Here is a 22,889-nt window from a genome sequence, read left to right on the forward strand (position 1 = left end):
ATGTGCACCAAGCTGACAAAAGGTGGGCTGCATCTGTGCGGTGGGGTTTGCCGCCTTCTGAGGGGGTAGTGAGCATTTTTGTTCTTCTCAAAGGCCAGCACATGGTCTACCTGCTGTTGCAAGACTACAGATATTGGCCCTGCATCAGCCATTGCCTTTGATTAGAAACATTTTGTCTTGCTTTGATTATCTTGGCTTAAAGCAACCTCCTTACTGGTTCTGTCTCGACACTGCAGTGCGGGCAGTGACACAGTTCCCAGCCACATCCACTGAGAGCAGGGTGTGCACAGGCCCTTGTAGCATTCACATATCCCACTGTATGTAATACGCTTAGGAGAGCTGGGGAGGTCCTTGATTAAGGAAAAGTTTGATGAAATAGTTAAATGGATAAGATGGAATAATCCAAGCTGATGGCAGACTTTATGTTGATTTTCCTGGTGTAAAACTGAGACTTTTTGCTATTAACCACAGAAAAATAACTCTGTTCCAGCAAGGTGTTTGCGTGGAGCTGTTGGAAATGAGTATTCAGGGCCAGCTCCTAACTGGTCAGTCTGGCTGGAAAAAAAATACAGTTTTATCTGAACTGAAGAACTAGTTTATACAAAAACAAACTAAATGGGTTTATTCTGATAGAAAAATGCAGCTCTTTGGAGGCTCCTGAAATGAACAGTTTAAAGGAGGAGGATTTGTCTTAAACTACGGGCGTTTGTCTTAACATAGGGCACAAGCAGCACTCAGGAGCTTAGTACAGTTCCTTGTGCAGAAGAGAGTAAGTCCTAATGGGCCTTATGATACGACCAATTTTATTGCCTTTCTTGAATGACATCGAATATCAAAGTACCTTGCAGCAACCCTGTGCAGCAAGGCAGCCCAGTTTTCCCGTTGTGTAGATGGCAGGACAGGTACAGAGAGAGCAAAATCCCACAGAGAGGCTGGAAAGAAGCGAGGAATCGATCAGCAGTCTCCTATGGACAGCTAGGACTCTTCCTGCTACACAAATATTCCTCTCCCAAGAGTTATAACTGACTGGAGCAATTCTCTCTGTAACTTTATGTTTCAGGGCTTCTTCTTGTATCCACCCTTTCCCACTCCCAGTAAATAAATCCTTCAAACATTATCTCTCTGTTCTGCTTGGTTAATGTATTTTTTCCCCAACCAAAGAAGTTGTTTCTAGGAAGTCTTCTGCCTTACTGGAATCTTTTAGCATGGTGACATGCTCCTTTGAGATAGTTGCTGGAGAAAGCATTCCTGAATTTGTGGAAAAACCTTGTCCACTGGCAACACCCGAAGGTAAGTAACAACAATTTCTGATGAAAGACAGTTCTTTACCTAGTGCATGCCAATAACTGACTGCATTTTCAGGTGCTCTTAGGTATATTCATCCACCTCATGGAAGTAAATATTGTCTGTCATCTTCTACAACTGGAAGGGCGATAAATAAATCAGGTGCAAACTGCAGTTACCTGTGCCTGTCCTCGCTGTTTTTAGAGATTTGGCCTGGACGAGTCAAAATCAGTGGGAAAGCTGCTGTTCATTTTAGCTGCTGCACATATGTCCTTACTGAATAAAATACAGCAGTTCTTGTTTATGCAAAACTCATGATCAAATTATTTGGTTGGGGCTGGAAGAATGTGACCTTTAATGCATAAGTAAATAAGCCTTTCCATCATGTGTAATCTCTCCCATATGACAGATCTGTAACTGTCTAAAGTGACAGAAAGATCGTATCAGTCTTTATTATATATCAGAAAAAAAATCACAAATCATTCCTGTCAGTGTGCAGAGCTAATGAACAAATTTCATTCCCAAGTGGTATCTGTGATGGATGTAAACTTGTAATATGTACACTAAGTAAAGTAAAGCAAGTTTAATCTAATCTCCTCCATAAAGCAGACAGGAAAAGAAACCATGCATTTAAAATAAACCCAAACAGAGAACGTAGGTAACAGGCCCCTGTTCCATTTCACTCATACATTCATGAATTCCAACGTTTCTTCTTGAATTTTAGGAGACAAAGCAATATCCTGAGCTGAAGTTAAAAGTAAACCAAAGCCTAATGAAAGAGTGGGTACCAATAGAAGAAGGATCCAGAATGTTTTTGACAGTATTTTTAAGAAGTATGTGCTAAGGTAACACATCTTTTTTTCTTGCCGTTAGCTGGTTATTTTTTTTTTATTTCCATAGCAAAAACTGTAAAGAAGAAAAGCACTGTAGTATTCCTCAGCAGCAATAAAAATGTCACCATTTGCAGTCAGCCTACTGCAGTACTGCTACTTTCAAATACTGTTGTGCATTTATAGCTCAGTTTTTCCGATCAACAGAGAAGAGCATCAGAGCAGGAACCATTATTTTTGTTACCTGGTTTTGTATTTAGCCTAATGAGGCCCTAATGCCTCTTGTGTGCCATTCAGGCAAAACCAACACAAAATTTTAATAATTCATAAGATTCAAGACATATATCCCAGTTCAACCCTGTTTAATTTGTGATGTCCTGTGGCTGCAAGAGTGCTGCCCTTCTGTTCTTTTCCGTACTTTCCTTGTTTTGTCCCTTTCTCTCCTCTCTCCTTAATTCTTAGTTCACTCTAATTCACCTCTTCTCTCAGGCAGTTCTTTGTTTACAAGTCTGCCAGATGGAGCAGGTCAAACTCTTTTTCTTTTCCTACAGTACTCCAGAGTCTTAAGTCCAACAGCTTCCATTCACCCTCCTTTGGTCTCTGTATTGCTTGTGCGGTTCAGGGGTGATACTCACTTTCAGTGCAGAGCACCAGAATAAAAGGGTGTCTCTGAGAAGAAATGTGGCTTCATTTTGCTGCCTCAGGCCAAGAATGGACTTGATCCAAAATACGTCACTGTCAGTGGAAAGGCTTCTGTCTGTTTCTGGGGCTTTAGGAAAGCTGTGAAGGATCTTTAGGCAGGAGGGAGCATTGGATTTGGCCTCAAATTCTGCCTTCAGGGATTCTGGATTTTCAACAAGTCAGTTCTGTTAATAATTAAAAAAATGCTGATTTGAACACAAATCAAAAGAGGAATTCATTAATACATTTGCCATATCTGCTCCCCACCGCCCCAACCTATGTGGAGCTTTCGCTTATTGCTTGCTTTATTTTTTTTTCTTTCCGATTTGAATACTTCTCCTGAGATGTAGATAACTAAAAGTGTGTAGTGTCCGATACCTGCACTGATGCCATCTACACAGTATCCTTGAGCTTGACCAAAGGTAAGCTCTAGAGGTCTGGCTTGATTAGTGACTAGACCAGTTACTAACAACTAGACTTGGAAGAATTTTTAAGTTAGACAAAATGGAGAGTCTTTGCAGGTCAGATTTGCCTCAAGTAGAGTGGGGAGTAGCAGGATGAAAGAATCTGTCCCCTGCTGACTTTAAACTGAGCGCTGTGTGTCTTACCTTCTACGTCCACTGCACAAAAAGAACATATTTTCAAAAGTGCAGGCATTGTGCTTGTTATGGGAAGGAGCCTTTGTGTTCCCTGTATTCCCAGAGAAAAAAATAATACAAAGCGTATGGGTATGAAATATATGCTGTGCATCACCATTGTAAATGGGAAAGACCTAGGCACCTACAGGCGTCTTGTGGCTGACAAGAAACTCTTTGTTCTGCTGAGACTGATAGCTAATCTTTGTTCTTGGATACATGAGGTTTGGTATACAATGTCAACAGCTGCAGACAAAAATTTGAGGGTCAAAATTGGTGGGCCAAACTGTGATCTATTTTATTTATATGTCTTTGCAACATTCATGATTCACTGGTCTTATTATGCTAAAACAGAAATCCAGAACACCCCTGTGAAAACACCTTTCCTGAGATAGCAGATTTCACTTTGAAGCCTAGTTATTACACATAATAAGCCAAATTCTCCACTGACGTCAGTGTGGCAGGGGTGTGAGTCACTGCTGAATTTGAACCAGGTTTAGTGAAAAAGATGAGAATGACAAAATGCACCTTGGCACTGTCCTTTTAGTGGAAGTGAACTTTGCTTAAACAATGTTACAGAAGTTGGGAGTGAGTGGATAGGCATAGGCATAACAACAATGATCTTTTTTCATCTGCATATGCTTCCTACAACCACCCAAATGTGTGCCTGCTGTTTGAAAGAAAACCAACCACATGATATACAGCAAACGTGCTTTAAATCACTGCTAAGTAAAAGTGATGCTACCCACCCAGCTTACCTTTTATTGAAGTAGGACCACCTCTTAAAGAAAAGCTTTGCCATGAGTACCATGCTTCAAGTATTATACTTATCTTTTTAACAAAGCTCTTGGCAGGGCTTGGGCACATGCTGTGTGGTAGTGTGGTAGGTTACCTCACTTATGCCAAATAGTGATCCTGTGCCAGGCACTGCAGCACTCTTGAGAGAGTGCAGGAAGATGTCAGTCCTCCTTCAGCTTGCCAAATGGTTCCAGGCATGCTTTTAGATGTCATCTGCAGTTGCCTGAAGCCATTTCACTTTACAGTGACCTACAGTAAAGGTGAGAAAACAAAGCAGAGCTAAGACAGAAGAACTGAACAGAAAAGCAGTATGTCTGTTGGTAATCAGCTTTGTAGGATTACATGGAACTTTTACTGAACATTGTGAACTGTAGTTAGCTTAATTTCTACTAAAGTTGAAGGCATGAATTGATCTTTCTGCTACCATCCAAGAAAGAAATCAAAATTACTTCACTGAAGACTGGCTGTTTAGTGTAGGAAAACTGAAGTCAGGAACTAAGCATAAGAGAATGAATATTTGTCTGTTTGATATTTAAACAGGTAAGCCCCTGACTCCTCACAGAATTGAAACCACTGAAAGTGACTGAAAGACAGACAGCAGTGTTTGAAATCTGCCTGCCAAAGAAAGTGCGAAACTTCACCTAGAAGTTCAGCGGGAAAGAGTTGAAGTGGGATGATAAGCATGAAATCATTGCATCTGATGATGGATTGGCCCGCACAATGAAAATAAGGGTGTTCTGTCCAATGACTTCAAAGAACTCAGTGTTGAGACTGGAGATCTAGTGCAGAAGACTCTTCACTGATCGTAAGTAATGCAAAGTAAGTATCTTTGGGCAGTGAGTGGATCAAATGCAAGATAGCAGGGTTTGAGCTGCAAAATCCATAAAGCTGAAACACAAAGTCCCAGAACTTGAGCTGAAAAAAATGGAAGCTGCAGTCTCATAAAGCTAGCCTGTGGACAGGCAAGCAGAGGAACATCAAGGCCTCATTTTCACACTGGAAGTTAAGTCCAAAGCCTGCAGTCTCTCCTGAACAGGAGCCCATATTATATCCTGCGAAGCCAAAGCCTCCTGTTTTGATTGCTGGTATGTGCCGTTTTTTCTTGCCAACCCCTTCCCTTTTCCCAGGGGTTCCAGTTCAATTCGTCAGCAATCTCAAGAATACCCAAGTGGAAAAGAAGGGAAAAGCCTGCCTGGAGTGTGTGCTGACTTCTGAAGACGTCACCCTGAAGGAGATGTTAGAATGGAGAAGTGATTGAAAGGTCTTCTCAGTGCATCATGAAGCATTAAGGGACGAAAGCAGAGCTTATCACTAATGCTGCTGAGCTGAGTGACTTGGGAGATTGCACAGCAGTCATAGGCTATGCAAGGCAGTGACCCTAATAAGCAGGACAGCAGTGCCAGTGTAACTGCGGAAGGTAAGCATGAATGACTCAAGAGAGGAACAGGAGGAGGAATAGTAGTCTTTAAACTGTTCTTCAGTGAACTCTGCAGAGGAGCAGTGCTGCTTTGCTATAACAACTAGGAAACTGATGTGAGATAACACTGCTCTGCAGTCTGTTTATTGTTTAACATAGAATAAGATGTAAGTCTCTGCCCCCTCTTGGTAGCATGCAGATAATAATTAAGGACTTCCCTTTTCTTATAAAGTGGTAGAAGCATAAAGCAGTAAATCTTCCATTTAAGTCCTTGCACGTATCACCTAAACCATCCTAGTAAAGTGTACTGTGTTTTTTATTTTAATCAGGGTTGTCCTAATGAATTCTTATCCTGGTTCTTTAAAGTGACCCATGGGACATTTGGCTGCAGTCTGCTGAGGACCATCAGCACAACATGAGGCTGGTAAATATTTAATATCACATTTGTTTTGTGAATTAATTTTGCAGTAACATTAATGATGCTGTAAACTTAAGTCTATGATCTTTACAGAAAAATTCAACGCTGTTACGAGTGGAGAAAAAAAGCTGGGAAGCTTAGCTTCATGCTTTCAGCATAGGCTGGAGAAGAATTTCAAAGATACGGTGTGGATTTTGGTGGCTGTTAGTATTTGAGATGACTTCTGTTAGATGTAGACTGGCTTTGAACAATGCCTAGGTGCCTTCCATGAAAAGTGTAGCATTTTAAGACCATTTTAAAATTAACCGCATGGAAGGAGGATAAAATTGTATTAGTGTATCTTTCACAGATTCAGGAACAACTGAATATTCAATTGGTAGGATGGTATGAAGGAAACTTCAGGGGCCAAAAGAAGCTCAGATGTGAAGTCAAGCAGATTTTCTCACATGGAAGATTTATCTGCCCTAGTGCCCATCCCTGACAGATGTCTCTGGGAGGCTGGTCTCTTCCTAATCGTCCTGCGTTTTCTGTGTCAGATGATGCCCTGCAAGCCCTGTCCTGGTGTGTGGACTTGGGTGGAGGTCACTCCATTGGTTGCATTTTGGCCATGTGGCCCTGGGCTTTCCAGGTATGCGGCCTGATGAGGAGTCTGTGGCCAGGGTTGAATGTGGCTGGTGGTGGACAAGGAAGCCCTGGCCCCCGGAGTATAGTTACCAGGCCTGGTATGTGAGTGCCCTCTCTGGGCCATGGCCAGGGTGACCTGAAGGCACAGTGTGGGGTAGGGGCCTGCTCCAACCACTGCTCTGGGACAGAAACCACTTCTGTGGCACAGGTAAGCTGGAAAAGTGTGGCAGAGCTGACTCGGACTCCTGTGCACACTAGAATTGCAGGCTGGTGCCTTAGTTACAGATTCATCTTTCCCCACGCGGAGTTCAGGTTCAGATACAAATATTATGTAGGCAGTAGCGGAAGTGTTTGGCTGGTTTGACAGCTCCTCTGGACCAGCCAAGGGTCTGGAGCAGTGCCTAGAGGCTGTGTTCTGCTTCAGCTTTTGCGTTGCTGTAGCTACGTTGCCTGCAGTGAACACCCATAAAGAAGGGCGAGAACTAGTTAGGAGCAGCCTTTTCTCCATCCCCCTTTCTTCCTGTGATGTCCAGTTCACTAAACCACTTTTGTCCTGCAGGCCTGTCCATTTTCTTATGAGGTCTTTCTGCTGTTAGATACCTCCTTAGTGTTTGAAGTGGCTCAGTCAACAATCATTCTGCAGTTTTTCTGTTCACATGCGTCCACTGGGATTTCTTTCAAAGACATTTGCAACTATGAAGAGTATGTGTATGACGTTCATGCTGGGGATCCTGACATGCTCTGTGTTGTCCTGAATGACGTGAAGGTGGAAGGAATATGGCTCAGTGACAACAAATAGGCAAAACACCCATGGTATTGTCAGTATAATGAAAGGCAGCAAAACCCTAGTGGGAAGTTTGCTCCAAAAGGCTACTGTGGGACTTGGCCTGGTTTGATAAAGGGCTTTTGATTAAGGACTAACAGATGGACAGATCAGACAAGAATGGATCTAATCTTTCCTGGTCTACTACAGCCTTAGTCTTACTAAGTTTTGGCTTTGAATCTTGGGTTTTTCAAAAATTTTCTTCCTGGTCTCCTGTAAAGAAGCTTTCACATTTGCTAACCCATTTTCTCACCCTGTAGACTTTCATTCTTTCCCACAAGGCTGGCTTCTCACCACCCACCCTTCTCCCCATTCCAGTCTGATTTTCAGAGTAATCAGTAAATGTAGCCTTTGCATGCTAATGCACACCCTTCATTACATGCCATGCGGCTCGTCTATGCAGGTACACAGATCACTCTGTCCCCATAACACTCCATTTGTTTTGTCCATAGATCACAGAGCATTTACCAGAGTAGGAGCTAGAAATCCTGATCGCTTAGTCGTCTTAGAGCAGGAAATTTTGATCAGAGGATTCAGGGCCAGGGTTCAAGATGGTGTTTGTTGCAGTGCGGGTCATTCTGCCTCCCATCTTCTTGTCAAATGATGGACATGAAGAGGATCTGGATAGTGAAGCAGGGAGCCATCCATAAACTCGTCCTTGACAGAATGGGAGAGGAGCGTGAAGGGAAGTACACGTTCAGAGACGAGTGGAGCAACCATTGCCATTGGAGGTAGCCACCCCATCTCCTTACTGCTCTTTACGAGGCGTACACAAACACTTGCAGAATCAGTACTTCACCACGTCTCCTTACTTGGGCCTGTACCATTTTACAGGCTTATCTACGTGCATGAGCAAAACCTCTTCTTTCTCCTTCTTTGTTCCCCGAGGGGAGAAAATTGAACAGTCGTACTGATTGATTTTAAATGAGTAAGTGTAGGCTTATGTGTTTGTAAATCAGCGATCAAGAATTTTGGCCTGAGCCTGTACTTCAAACGTTGTTGTCATGAGCAACCAGAAAAACACCTTTTCTGAAATTCTATATGGGAATACATAAATATGGGCATTACTCTGCGCTTGGCAGCCAGATGGTGCCAGACGGGTCGTCGGGCTCGCTTGCAGCCGGCAACGCACTGCTCTGTCCCCTGGATCATAGATACTGCTGCACAGACAGCGGGACACACACAGCAGTGCAGGTGCTGTTGCTGCGGCACCAAATATTTATCACACCGGCGTTGCAGTAAAAACCCATCCACAGCAAGAGTGTGGTATAGGGAAGGTTGATTTTCCTGCATTCAAAAATATTTTTGAATGCCTTTTTATGACTTCCAGCAGAGGATTGTTATTTCTGGACATACACAAAAATAAAAGGAAAAACACCAAATACGTTTAGGAACCTGGCTATTTATCTTTATTGTGTGCAGGACATCCTTATCATTTTCCCATATTAGTTTGTAACAAATGAGGGAGCGTTTTCTTTACAAGCAGTACCTAACTTTGATTCTACTGTCTTTAGCATGATCATAGATGTCCCAGTATGGCCTTAGGGGAGAACAGCACGAAGGGCTGCTTCTTGTGCCTTGCAAAACTTAGAAACCACCTGGAATCAAATCTCTAGGCCCTAGGGAAGTGAGGAGCTTTGAGGCTTGCTATTTCCCAAAGGTCCCTGTTTTTCTGCTGAGCTGAACTACTAAAGGAGGTCAGCTGGCTCCCTCTACATGAAACAGAACTAAATTAACTGAGTCAAAACACAGTGAAGATTTTGAGCATCCCCAAAGACTTTCACAAAATACAGAATTCTTCTATTAAAAACATGAAGGATTGTATGAAGCTTTGGACCACCTTTTCTGGGAACTCGCAGACACAGGAAAGATGTCAAGCTATATTTGCAGCTGCAGCTTTCAGATGTCTTCTGTTCTTTCCAGATTCTCCAGTTACTGAAGAATCTGTCCTCAAGCTTTTTGCTGCATGCAGTGTTACTCTGAAGACTAAGCATACAGGAAGTATCAAGGTGCCTTGCAAGACAAAGCCAGTGCCCAAAGTCACATCGTTCAAAGATGATACTGAGGTGACAAAGGAAGAGAAAGCGGTGATGAAGAAAGCCAGTGACTGCGTTACAATCAAAACCTGTGGGAGAGAAGACAGTGGAGCCATTATGCTGAATCTGAAAAATGGCTGTGGTGTGGCTTCTGGGAATCCTTACCTCAACTTTGTTATTAAGTCCTAAATTAATCATGTTATAGCAGGATGATCACTAGTAGGTATGTTGAGTTACAAACACTGTAATTCAGACTTTCTTTTTAAAAAATCTTGCCATGGAGCAGACTCTGAATTATCAAATCAAGTGATTCAAGACAGTTTAATTTTGCTGTAATCTACACTGACTTACACCATGACAGGATATGACCCTCTAAATAATAGCCCTCCATGTCACTCTGGTCAGCTGCTCACGCTGCAGCCAAACTAAATCCCCCAACAGGGGAAAGCAGAGTTCCTGTAACACATGGGGAAAATGTAAAATGAGATGGAAAGCACCCAAAGGCAATGGAGGAAAGCAGGTGACTCACTTCGTCATCAAGAGGAGCATGGCTGGAGAAAAAATCGTGGCTCAAAGTAGGGGTGGTGGATAGCAACTACACCACATTTGCTACAGAGAAGGTAGAGGAACGGAAAGCCTGCTGATTCAGAATACGTGCCATCAACTCGGAGGGCCTTATCAAGCCCCTGGAAACAGAAGACATTTTTTCTGGAGAACCTGTTAGCCAGTTGTTTTTAATGTGATTTCACAGTCCCGCTTCCCATTGGTTTTATCCTCTTTCTCCTTGCCAGTCCTCAAAAGAACACTGTCCCCTGTGCTTCAGGGGCCACATTCCAAGGGCAGAGTTTAGAAGCTGCCTTGTGCTTAGGCTGATGGCCAGTATCAAACAAAGAACCAGGTCCTTTCACTAGAAGCGTTTGTGGACTCAGAAACCCTTTACCATGGACTGGTTGCGAGAGACGACTGGCTAACGCACTGTTCTAGTGTCAGTTACATAAGCTTAGTGGGATACAGAAGTGAAAAGTGGCTTTCTCTGGAAAATATTGTGGGAGAGGAGGGAAGACAATTTAAAAGGGAATGCTTAAAAACGTTTTGCAGCCAAAATAGAAAATATGTCAGCCAAAAACTAGCTTGGTTAGAAAACACTGCTGAACTACCTTCTGGGAGTTCAGGTACCTCTTGTTCCCGTTTTTCCTTTATGGACTCGGATCCCCAATGAAAGGGGATTTCAAGTCCCCTTTCCCCAAGACCAGAGTGTATCACAGAAGACACAGTAAAAACAGCAAGTCTGGTCTATCGAAACATTTCAGAAAGAAAATTACCATGTTGAAGTAATATATATTAGTTCTCACCTAAAACTTTGAATTTTTGTCCAAACTTCATATGGATTAGGGAAGCCATTTCTAAGCCACTCTATAATGCATCACAGAAAGAGCTCATTTGCAGAAAAAGTGCAAGAATTGAAATGTTTCAACATTTGAAATGACAAAAAGAAGTAGATGGCAAAGAAAGGGTCTTTATAAAAAGGTTGTGGCCATGAATAAACCTTAACATACAAGTTACCCTCCTTGACTTCTTTCTGTGTACATACATACATATATATTTATACACACACATAACACATACGCACAATTTGGAATCAATGACTCTGACTGTACTGTGCTAATTTGATTTTTTTTTTTCTGTGTAGAGCTTCTGAGACAGGTGTCAGCCTGAAGGTGTCAGCCTGAAGTTGTAGATGTCAGGAAGGAAGATGTCAGCATCACCTGGAACTTCCCAGCCCAGAATGGAGGCTCCCCAGTGCAAAGTTACATCACAGAAAAAAGGAAGAAAGTCAGCAATCTTTGTGCCCCAGTCACTATGGATCCAGTCCAAGGTCAGACCAAGATTATTATCTGTTTTATGTAGGCAGAAGGGAAGTCAGATAAGCTTTGAATGCAAAGCTGATTATTGATTAATCAAGGAATAAGTCATCAGGGATATAGATACTATTTTGACGTATGTTGTTCAAAGCGAGATTTTCAGCCCTCAAATGGAAATGGCTTGATAGCCACGAGCAACAATGAGAGGGCAGAACATTCAGCACATCTGAAAGTCACATTTATGGGTTTGGGTGCCCAGTTTCAAGCATCTGTATTTTACATTTATCCCTACCTAAATTTGACTGCTTTTCCCTGACTTAGACCAGAACTGAGTTAAACAAGTGACTGATTTTGTTGTATCCATCAGATAGGAACCATATGATCCATGCCTAGCACAGCTTGTATAACACATGGGAGTGTTCCTATCAACAGCAGCATCTGACTAACGAGACTTTTGCTTTTCCTTTTATGTTAATATTTTGGTTCTTTGTTGGATTCTTTCCTCTGCCTTATTCAAAATGTTGGACTTTCATATTAATTAAGTTACAGTCAATCACACTATCCAAAAATATCCTCCTTAAAGCACCATTGTTATTTATGGTAAATAATGGAAACACTTTTCAAGGCAAATTATTCAATTACTGAGGTTTTTTGCAAAATTGAATGGAGGTTTAACCTTGCTTGAAGGCTACATTGTGAAAATCTTAGCCACTCTATTGAGTTCGTTACGTCATGGGCAATCCCACTGAAGTCAGTGGAGCAAGCCATGAAGATATTTTTCCCCAGCATGTATGATTATACCAGGCGATGGACCATAATCTAGTGGAAAGCAAATTATGCATTTTTCCTCTACTATATGCATCAAAATTCCATCTCCTCCTTAGGGAAAGAGATACGAAAATGGAGCAGACCGCTGGAGAAGTGAAGGTGAGACCTAGTTAAGGGGCTCCCTGAAGCCCTGAAATGTGCATTGTTGTCCAGCAGTCTGTGAGCAGAAATTTCTGCTTAGTTTATCTCAATCCAAAAGCAATTTTTAAAAAAATTAGTGATCACTTGGGAACACTTTTATGGATGATTAAAGAGTTGCATAACTGCAACATGTGTGTCTTTAGGTACCAGATTCAAAGTGAATGATTTACTGGAAGATACAGAAGGAGTTCTGTGTGATAGCTGTGAACTGTGCAGGCCCTGGACTTCCCAGCATGCCCTCAGCCTCTCGTTGCAAAGGATCCCATCAGTGTGTTTCTTTAACTGCTTAGTATCTAGTTTTCCTAAACATATATGTGATGATCATATCTATGCATTTATGACTGAAGCCTGAGGGAATGTGGCAAACTCCAACCTGGCTCAGTGTAATGGACTGCATTGTGCTTACAGCTTAACTGAAGAGTAGGGAAGGCCTTAATACTGTTCGCTATAAACATAATTATATTGTAAGTGTGGTATTATTTGCTTAAAAGGCAAAAACTATTAAGATAAGGACACAGTAAGAGATTCCCACGGAGGGGGGGGGGGGGGGGGGGGAGAATTGAGTATATGCAAAGAGCAAAGATCAGCATGATAAAGGTGCTCTAAGGTGTAGATACCTTTAGTGCTTAATGTTCACATATAGGTTGCCAAAGGCCCTAATGTATGACAAAGAAAATTTGTCATACATGTTGCTATGCGCCTTTCATCAGTCCCCCATCAACCCTTTTAAAAGAAGAAAAAACTCTTGCGGAATTCATGGAAGTTGCTTAACTTCTTTTATTTTCATAGTGGATTTTTAGGAGTAAAGAATCTGTGCCTAATTCTGGACTAATCAAAATCACAAACAAACTCCAAAGGATTGCAGTAGCCTCAGAAATGCTGAAATGGGCAGATTTTATTTTATGCCAGTTATAGAGAATTCTTACTCTATATGACCATATAACTAAAGCATTTTTTTTAAAAAAAAAGGCTGTCAGAGGTGATCAATACATAGCTTAAACTCTTGATGGAATCCTGTAATAGATACAGGAGTGGGGCTTAGTAGGTGCACATATTTTAGAAGAAGAAAAAAAAACTGGCCAAGTGTGTAAGCTGGTGTAGCTAAAAAATGAGAGAATTCTATGTAGCAGGCAAGAGCCTTGAGGTTAAATAGTTACTCAGATGGGAAAGCATTCAGGTTCCTTTACATCAGAAGACGACCCAAAAACAATTTAAACCCTGAAGCTATGGTTCTTCTGCTATTTGAAGACTTGCATTGTTTCACATTAGGCCTAGGAACATATGTACTGTCCATATGCACCATATTCCTTATGACCCTGTGTGCTCATACGAGTGTTCTGTATAAAAGCTATTAACATCAAGTTTGTCACAGCGTGCTGCACTGGTTGACTTTTGTGTGTTGGGGAGGGCAGGGGGAAGGTCATTGCATTTTAGCTGAGACTTTCAGAGCAGAACGTGGATTCAGATACACAGCTCCCTATTCATTTGATTAAAAACATACAGATATTTTTTCATGTCCCATCTTTTGCTCTTCTTACGTGTTGTGGACATCTAACTAGACTGCTGTAAGGTGGACTCAAAAGCAAAAAGCAAGATCTGCATTTTCAAAAATGACTATTAATTAGGGGTACGGTAATCTTTGGCAAATAAACTTGAAGACCGTTAACAGGATCTTGCAAGACAGTAAGCAAATTTACTAATCCAAGCAGTCGAGATAGCACCTGTCCGCTTTACACAAGACTGTAAGAGGGATTTATTAAAGAAGAAGGGACACCAGGCACTCAAAGCCATACAAGACAGGTTATAGGAAAGGTACTACAGAGCTCACCAGTCAGGCAGGAAGAGACAGAAGCAAACCTTTAATGCTAGACACTTTTCCCAAACACCTGTGGAGAAGGAGTGGTGCTCAAGTGCTCACAGAAGGTGCCCTTTCCAAGCTGAAATCAGATGGTCCCATGTCAAATGTTGTGAGGATTTTTCTTAAATGACCAGCCTTGGAACAGGGTCTACATGTATGAACCATTTTAGGAACTGCATTGTTTGTTGGACAGAATTTGCTGTGTTTACTAAGGCTCCTTTTACTCTAAAACCTTGCAGGTTCAGCATTTTGAAATAGGAATAGCTCTGTATTCACATATGCAAGCATAGACCTGTGAGTACAGCAGTCTGTCACAGCTCTTCTGCTGTCGCAGAGCCTCCAGGACTGCTGATGCTGGTGAATTTTTCCAGCTCCAGCATTTCCTTAGCCTGGCAGGAGCCAGACCAGTGAGATGCGCTGTCAGGATACATACTAGAGGTGTAAGCTGAGGACACTGAGAAATGGACAAAATGCACCAAGATCCCTATCTCTAGTACCACTTACACCTGGGAGGCTTGCAGGAGAGACAAATACTACTTCTGAACCCGAGCTGTGAATGAAGCTGGTGTGGGAGAAGCAGAAGAGTTATAGGAAAGAATTCTAGCAATGCCACCTTCAGGTAAGACCTGCAGTATCTCTCCAGCTGGAATTCCCATCTATCAGTTGTTACTGTCTTGTGTTTTTAAAATATACCTCACTTTGTAAAGGGTTATCAAATTCACCTTGCACAAAGGAACATTTAGCATCACAGCTCTGCTTCTTTTCGCTGAGTTTTCAGAGGTGCTGAGAGGAGATGGAGAACAGAACAAGCTGTGCAATCCTTGAGCCAAATTAAAACCATTTTGCCATCCTTCTTGCTGAGCTGTACCCTGAATGTGTGTGTCAGGTGTAACGGCAGCTGTTTCTTCCCCCATCTGACCTCTCACATCACATCTCACATGTGATTACAGAGGTCACTGTTGGAAGATTCTCTGATCCTGTGACGGATACTCTAGTCTGAGTATGGGTTAGGAGAGTATGTACTACAGCAAATAAACCATCATGTTTGAACTGCCCATTTGTTATAAATACAGTGGTACTGAGACGGGATTATAATTCTTTCAGGCACTCGGTTTCAATAGGATGAACAGTCAGGTGCCAGTATGCTAAAGTTGAAATAGTACTATCAGAGTTCATGCTTCGAAGACACTAATAATGTCTTGAGAATGAAGATATCGTGAGCTGCCATGAAATCCCTAGATAGCTTACTATAAGAAGTGGCAAAGTATTTAAATCTTTGTTGTTTAAGACTTATGATTGCTTAATCGGGAAATTCAGACTTTTTATGTCTAAGATACTCCTGGGTAACAAAGCATGGTGCTGACTGCCCTCAGTAGCAGTAACGCCAGCCAGAAAAGATGCGTGATTCATGAGTTGTGTTATACAACTCTGATTCCTATGGAGTAGAAGGACATTAAGGCTTGACTGAGAATGTCTCAGAAGGCAACATCCAGGTGACCGATTAAAAAATGGTTGTTTCTCAGCTCAGTCTCCACTTTGGAACTACACAACCAGTCCATACCAGCACGGCTTTGTTACCACATCTCCAAATAGAGAAACGCCAAAAAATCGCAGAGAGCCTACAGGCTCCAGACAAACTTGTCTGGTGTGGAATGGCAACATGCAGGGCTGTACTGAAGAGCATGAGAAGTCCTGTAAGACACAGACATTATACAAAATCGTTTGTGGCAGAAGGTGGACGGTAAAATCATCTAATGAAGCATTAAAACTGCCTCTTCTTTTCTTTGTTCTCATTCACTTTTTACGTGACCTATTTTTAAAAGTTCCTGTTCCATCTGCCTCACCTGAAATTGTCCTGAATAGGTGCTCATCACTCAGCTGTTGATTGCTTGAGGGATTAATTATCTTCTAATGGTACTGGTATTAGCAAAAGAGCTGGCAACATTGTAATCCTTACACTAACTGCCTTCTGCTGAAACAATTTGAAGGTTTCTTCTTCCAGTCTCCAGGCGTGACTCAACAGACTGAAGAATGGCTTTACTTTGGCAGTCTCTCACTCTTTTAATTTTTTAATTTCTCTTTCGCTGTTTTTCTTTTAGTCCCCCCACTCCCCCAGGTTTCATCCAACTGTGAGGCTGAAGAGCCACATGGTGATTTGTGCTGGGACAGCATCATGCATTCATACATCTTTTCCCTGTGAGATTGTGTTGTGTCCTGTCAGAGGACAAATCCTGCCATCAGTTTTCTTGGGCATCTGGTGAAGTACTGCTGCAGGGCTATGAAGGCTGTAGTTGTCCTTTGGCCTTTATCACATGAGCTGTCACTTTGGTTTAACAGTTGACTGCTGGAGAAAATTCATGCATTGCTTTAAGTTCATGAAGTCCTGCATAACTTCTCACTATTTTTATGGCTAGTCTTTTTATAAGCCTTCTCATGGTGGTTAGGGTAGAGGGACTTATGTGCACGCAAGTTTGTCAGCTGCACAATCCAGCCCTCTGCAGCTGGAGCAACAGTGTTCAGCAAACCATAAAACATTGGGGAAGCTCTCTGATTCATCACAAGAAGCAGAATTTTTTGAGCATGCAACTACAGTTCATGCTAACGGAAGTGAAATCATTCTTGATTAAACCTTGAATGACCCAGGGGGGATCAGGTTGTAGAGACAACGCTTGAGGTCCCAACACTGTCCTTTCTGAGGTACAATCTCTATTAACATGGATGATGAGCTCATTTCCGTAGAGGCTAAGGGCAATTTCTATGCTTTCCTTTTTTTTCAGCCTAGACTTCTGCACAATCTGAGGCGCTACAGTACCTTGCAGAATCAGCCCCAGTGTAAGAGTGTATCTCTCAGTCTAAATTGTACAAGTCTATCTGTATCACACCAGGTGTTTTCCCTCAGCTTTCAAGATGATCAGAATAATGACCTGTAGGATAAGGTTTATGTGGCAGGCCAAGCCAGCTCTGTGCACTGGCTGCAGTGACACAGGGGACGCTGATGCTCTGGATTCACAGGAGCAGCAGTACACCTCTAAAGACAGAGGTAAGCATAAAAATTCCTGACAGTGCTGGAGGAAGATGGGTGTTTTGTATACAACACTGTGGACTAAGCTCAGGCTCCCTCTGTGGCGCTGGGTGTATCACTAACCTGTTCTGCATTTCAGGTCCCCACCTGAGGAACAGACACAGGAATACCTTCTGTCCTATCCTATCCATTTGATGGCAATCTCTTCAGGACCAGGCTTCCTTTTATTTTACTACATGTACGTGTAGCACATTACATAGCAGCTCATACAGATGCTGATTAAATTAAAATTCAAGGCAGTAGGGACTATCTGTGAGCAGGGAGGGTGCTGTTGTCACTTCTCGACATAACAGAAGATTGGCATTATAAATGTCATCTGTCTTGTAGCATATGTCTAGTCTGACTGGGATTTGTTTCCTAAATCAAAAGAATCTGTCCCATATAGGAGACTGTGTAACAGTCTGTCTGGGCCAGAAGCTGCAAGTCCCTAAAAGCGCATTAAATTAAAGACTCAGAGGTCATCCTTTCAGGTAAACACCTTCTCCTTTGTTCAGTTGCTCGCTGCCCAGGCCTAATCAGTAATAGGCATATCTCATTAGCAGTACTCCCAAACAAAACTGAACATGCTCCAGCTCATCAAATCAAAATGGTAAGTGATCCCTCTGTCCAGTCTGGGGCAAAGCAGAATGCAGTTACTCTGAATAGTGAGATGCAAGGCAAATTTTTTTGCTTGGCCTATGCCTGTTGTAATAAACAATATAGTAATATAAACCAAACTATATATTAACATATATTACCAAACTACGCATATACCTTCAGAAGCCTGTCCATATGCTGCTAAAAGCCTGCTAATCCCATTGAGTAATGGGCAATACATGGAAATAACAGGATAAGTAGTACACTAAAATGAGTAATCAGGTGTCAAATTGTGTATTTGTACTTAACAATCAGCCTTCTTTGATCGATGTAACTAGACCATAGGTATGTTATTTCTGTTACATGTGCAGCTGAGAAAGAGCGCTTCCAGTTATATGGCTGTAGTTGTGTTCTTGTATGGAAGTAGTCTAGGCCTAACTTCAGTAATTGCTGTGTATGTAGGTGAGTATAAAAGAGTAGTAAATGGAGAAAAGCTAGGTTGGTTGTGCCTTCCTTGCAGTGCATTCCTTCGGACATTCCCTTGACAACAGCCTGTCTGTCTGTCTTCAGGCAGGACAGAAGCAGATGTAAAGTGGTTTCCTATTCTTCATTATAAATGGCAAGTCACATGGTTTATTTGCACAAACCTGAGAGATGGTGGAAAAACTCTGAAGGATAAGGAGGAGGTAAGCTGTTTTCTGAGAATAAGGTCTCATAAGAGAATTTTACCATACAGTGCTACATTAAGGACCCAGGGGATCTACCTGATGGGACCCCATGCCAATACAAAAGGACATAATAAAGACTTTAAGAAGTGTGTTTAAATACAGGCTGAAAATGGAAGATTTGCAGTGGGGACATTAGAAATTTAAATTGCATATGCAGTTGCCCTTGATTCACCCAGAGCATTCTGTAGACTATAAATGCCTCAGAGCAATATCAGCAGAGCAATATCCCATCCTTTACAAGATCACCTGCTTTGGTTTATAACTGGGTGTAATTTAATCATGCATTTCTAAAGTGCCTTGGGAGCCAAATATCCAAAAGCACTTTACAATTTAATGGCATTAGTGAGAGAAGGCATCAATATGTCCCCATGGAGCAAAAACCTGACACCTTGCTTACAGACCAAGAAACAAAGAAATTAATTGCTTGCTTACAGCTGCATAGCAGATTAATGGGAGAATGAGACTTCTGATTCCTTCCTCTCTTGCTTTTCAGTTCGTATTTGTTTACATGTTGAGATAGGTATGCCGGCCAGATGCTGAGAGTAATGTGGTGTATTGTTTCTTCTTCCTCCTCCCTGAGTCTTCCCTTGTAGGAAAGAAGGTCTAGGTCATGAAATGTTACACCCAAACTCTTTGGATTTGTACTTGTGCAGCAGAAGACTCTCTGTCTTGATGGCGCTGGCTCTGTGTTTGTATGTTTGCGTGTGCAACAGACAGTGCAGTGTGAAGCAGCCCATAGTGACTGTCCTCAGCAGAGTGTTTTGACTTCAGGTCAGAGTATCCCAGGAAGGACTGTGCTTCCCATTTCATCGTCCCACTGAAGAACCACAGCATGAGTCATGGCAACAACTGCACCGAACAACTGCACCGTGAGCTGTACTTTCATCAGTGACCCCCACCCAACAGTGACCCTGTATAAGGGCAGTATTAGCATCACATCCAAGTCTAAGTTGTGGTCCAACTCAACAAGTAGCATCTGTCTGCTTATGATCCCTACAACTTGCAGCTGCAGCTGATCATCTGTGGTAAGTTAGATCTGCAGCCACTGATTTGTTGGGGATGATTCCCTCCAAGTTGCGTAACCACAGATTTCACATCTCTAAGTATAGTTTACACCCTGCTATTTTCCAGGGCAAGTGCACTTACTGGGCCTGGCACTGTGGATCACAATTCTCTGGGCCAGTTTGGCTTTTGTCCTTGTCCACAGAGGAAGAGATTGCTCAGTCTGTAGGTACTGCAGCTGGAGCTGCCAGAGCCACATTGTAAGAACTTACCTTCATATCCAAAAAGCAGCCTAACTCTGACTTTGTCTTCCTCTGAAGTCACTGAGATTTGTCTTCAGTTACTTGAAGACAGTACTGGGTCCCTTAAAGTGGCATGTTTTGGCTAGCAGGTCTCACGAATCCCATAGATGGCTCAAAACAAGTATGGCCATTTCTCAGTCCCTAACCAGGCTTGCCCTGTGCCGTTGCATACATAGCACCTCCAAGCAGTCAACTGATGCATTCTGCCAACAGTTTTGTGCTTTTTTTGCAGACACCACAGACAATGTACTGGGTAAATCTGTTCTCTTCCTTTGTGAAATGGAAGAATTTTGCCAACATTGTATGAAAGCTAGTAAAAATTTCCAAGACACAAAAAGGAAGAAAATCAGACATTTCATATTCCCATCTCACTTCTCTGTTTTCTTCCATACTGGAAGCACCCAGTAAAGTTTTAAATCAGGTTGTAACACATCGCTTGGTTCCAGCTGGCTCACGTTGGTCCTGTCAGACTGAAAACTTTCAGGTGCATGTGGTGAGGTTTTACTAACAGTAACCCACGACCCACACATGGTTTCCCCATGTCACCATGCCCAAACTTGAAGTTTTCAGCGTGGCTTTACAATATGAACAGCAGCATGTTGAAACAGCTGTGTCCTGTGAGTTTCATCAGCCGCTGGTAAGCTTACCCTGCTTATGATTGATTAGCTAGGGAGTCTTCAATGTTAAACATTTGAGAGCAAGAATTCTCCATCCTTTTGTCTGTCATGACACTGAAGTACATTTTCCTTATTCTCCCTCTCTAGAGAAAGGCCCTGGTGCCTCAGGACCTGTTGGTGTTCTCTGAAAGGGAACAAGACAGAGACACTGCCAGGCACAGCTTGAAATGAGACTGATACAGCACCAATAATGAGAGACTATATTTGGAAAGATCTTTTAAGGTTATTTTTGTCTATGATCACTGCTTCTGGACAGCCTGCTGAGCCCTTCCCACCCCCCCATGGTTTGGTTCTCTCTGCTAATGTGGAAGTAGCTCAGTGTGGGTTGGTGGAGGGAAAGGATGTGCGTGCTGGGTTTCCTGCTCTGATTTTCAAGCCAACTTATCTGCCTTTGTGTGTACAATACATGCAACATTTCTTTCACTGAAGCCAGCCACTAACCAACTAAAAGACTGAAAGCAGTTCTTTACCTTTTTTTAAGAACTCCTGTTATTGGGTCTCCCATTCCCTGCGCTCCCTGGTATACTCCTCTCTGAAGCCACAGTTTCAAGCCACAGCTGGAGGAATTTCCCCAAAACCAGTGGGAGCTTTCCCTGGCCTGGCATCACTGCCAGCCAGGCTGACACAAGAGGAGCCCTGACAGCACCACTCACCTAGGTTTGGGGAGGGCAGGCAGGCACAAGAACAGCTTTCTGTCCCCTCAGAGATCTGCTTGCTGGGTAGGACTTACCTTCTGCCTTCCCACACAGAGCTTGTTGAGGTGAGGACTGTTATCACGATAGGAACATACCTCTGGCAAAGTTACTCAAAGCAGCCTGTTCACCAGCAGAGCTGGCTAAGGAATGAGGCTTGCAAAAGCACTGTGTGTGGTGAGGTGCTCATTTATATTCAGATTCCTTAATGGCAGCCTATTTCTAGGCCTCCTCAGGATCATCCTTGCCTTGACCTGGGCAATCTTTTTGGAGGGTCTCCCTGCTGCTAGGGCTATTTGCAGCTGAGTGAGGTGTGAAAGCAGGAGTCAGAGACTGTAAAACTGACTTTAGAAGATAAGGAATTCACTTCAAATTGAGCTTAACTGCATGTTTATTTTAGATCTTGAGAGCTATATTCTTGCTAATTTTAGTTCTGGAAGAGGGGTAGTTACTGCCTGGAGTCAGGTGCTGTAGGACATTGTACTTTGTGTGACAGCACTCTTCCTTAGGCTGGGAGCTCCTGCAGACCAGGACTTGGAAGACTTTCTTTAGGGACTTCTTTTAGACACTTTCAATGGTCTTTACCATGGTGACAGGCTATCCAAAGGGAAAGGAGTAAAGAGTGATCTAAAGGATGAGCAAATCTGCTGGTCTGAATAGCTGTGCAGGAGTCTCAGTTGCTGATTCCAAGGGAGCTAAACCTCTGCTTCTCAAATATCTGTCTCCACTCCTAATGTGTGCTCTTCTCTCTCTCTCCTTTAAGCAAGGACACTTGCATTTGGCTGCTTAGCCATGTTTTCAGTTTTAGCTGTTTTCTTAATATTTGCAAAGACAAATAGGACATTGCTCCACCTCTGTGACACACAGCAGCATCTTTTCTGCTCTTATAGCTCAGAAGGAGTGATTTTAATTTTCCTTAGGCTGGGAGGTGACAGGTTGCAGAGAACACAAAGCCTGTCAGACCCAAAGTGAACTATTCGGAACAGTGATAAACTGAACAAGGGGAAATGAGAATGAAAATGAGAACTCCCTAAATTTTAACTGTTCACTTCCTATGAAAACTGACCAGACAACTTTTTCCTTTATTGAGTGGAAAGCTTTATTAAGCTTTATAAAGCTTTTTAGCCAGAACTTTGTGAGACTTGTCCTCAAAACATAGGTTCAGTTGCAGTAATTGTGACACTCCTTTCCCCCCCCCCCCCCCCCCCCTTAAGATGATAAAAGCCTCCTGGACACAGTGACAGAAAGTTTGCAGAAGTCAAAACACAAGATGTAATTAGTGGAACTAGCTCTGGCTGGTTCAGCATGCAGAACAGCATTGCTGTGGCTGTGTAGTTTGTCTGTTTGTGTGGCTCAAACTGCAACTGCCCTTGGCTTCTGCAATGGTCGGTTAAACCAGGTGGCAGAGTGGGGCTTCTGCTCAGCAAGGATGCTTTTGATGCTTCCATCTTCCTTCCCTCTAAGTGTTTTTGGACAGCAGGGTGCATGTTAAATGTGGTATTTCTAACATCTGCTAATGTATCTTAATGATAATAAAAGGAGCCAAAGATTGCAGTTATCTGTTCTATATACCAGTTTGCTTCTGCACTGGTCAC

The 22,889-nt window shown here is 42.5% G+C and overlaps 1 protein-coding gene across 1 annotated transcript; it reads left to right on the plus strand.

Annotated features, from left to right (window-relative positions):
* IGSF22 (immunoglobulin superfamily member 22) lies at positions 1–22,570 on the plus strand. Its single transcript, XM_075427127.1, is given in 21 exon segments — positions 1–22; positions 1,162–1,284; positions 3,146–3,217; positions 4,791–4,958; positions 4,961–5,047; positions 5,356–5,471; positions 5,473–5,478; positions 7,247–7,483; positions 8,108–8,222; positions 9,434–9,728; positions 9,988–10,102; positions 10,104–10,285; positions 11,265–11,422; positions 12,521–12,560; positions 12,562–12,624; positions 12,626–12,645; positions 14,570–14,848; positions 16,336–16,492; positions 17,121–17,275; positions 19,459–19,623; positions 22,509–22,570. Coding segments are annotated over 21 exon segments (2,637 nt in total).
* The last annotated feature ends 319 nt before the right edge of the window (positions 22,571–22,889 follow it).

Source organism: Opisthocomus hoazin, chromosome 7 (assembly GCF_030867145.1).
Source record: "Opisthocomus hoazin isolate bOpiHoa1 chromosome 7, bOpiHoa1.hap1, whole genome shotgun sequence".
Classification (NCBI taxonomy): domain Eukaryota; kingdom Metazoa; phylum Chordata; class Aves; order Opisthocomiformes; family Opisthocomidae; genus Opisthocomus; species Opisthocomus hoazin.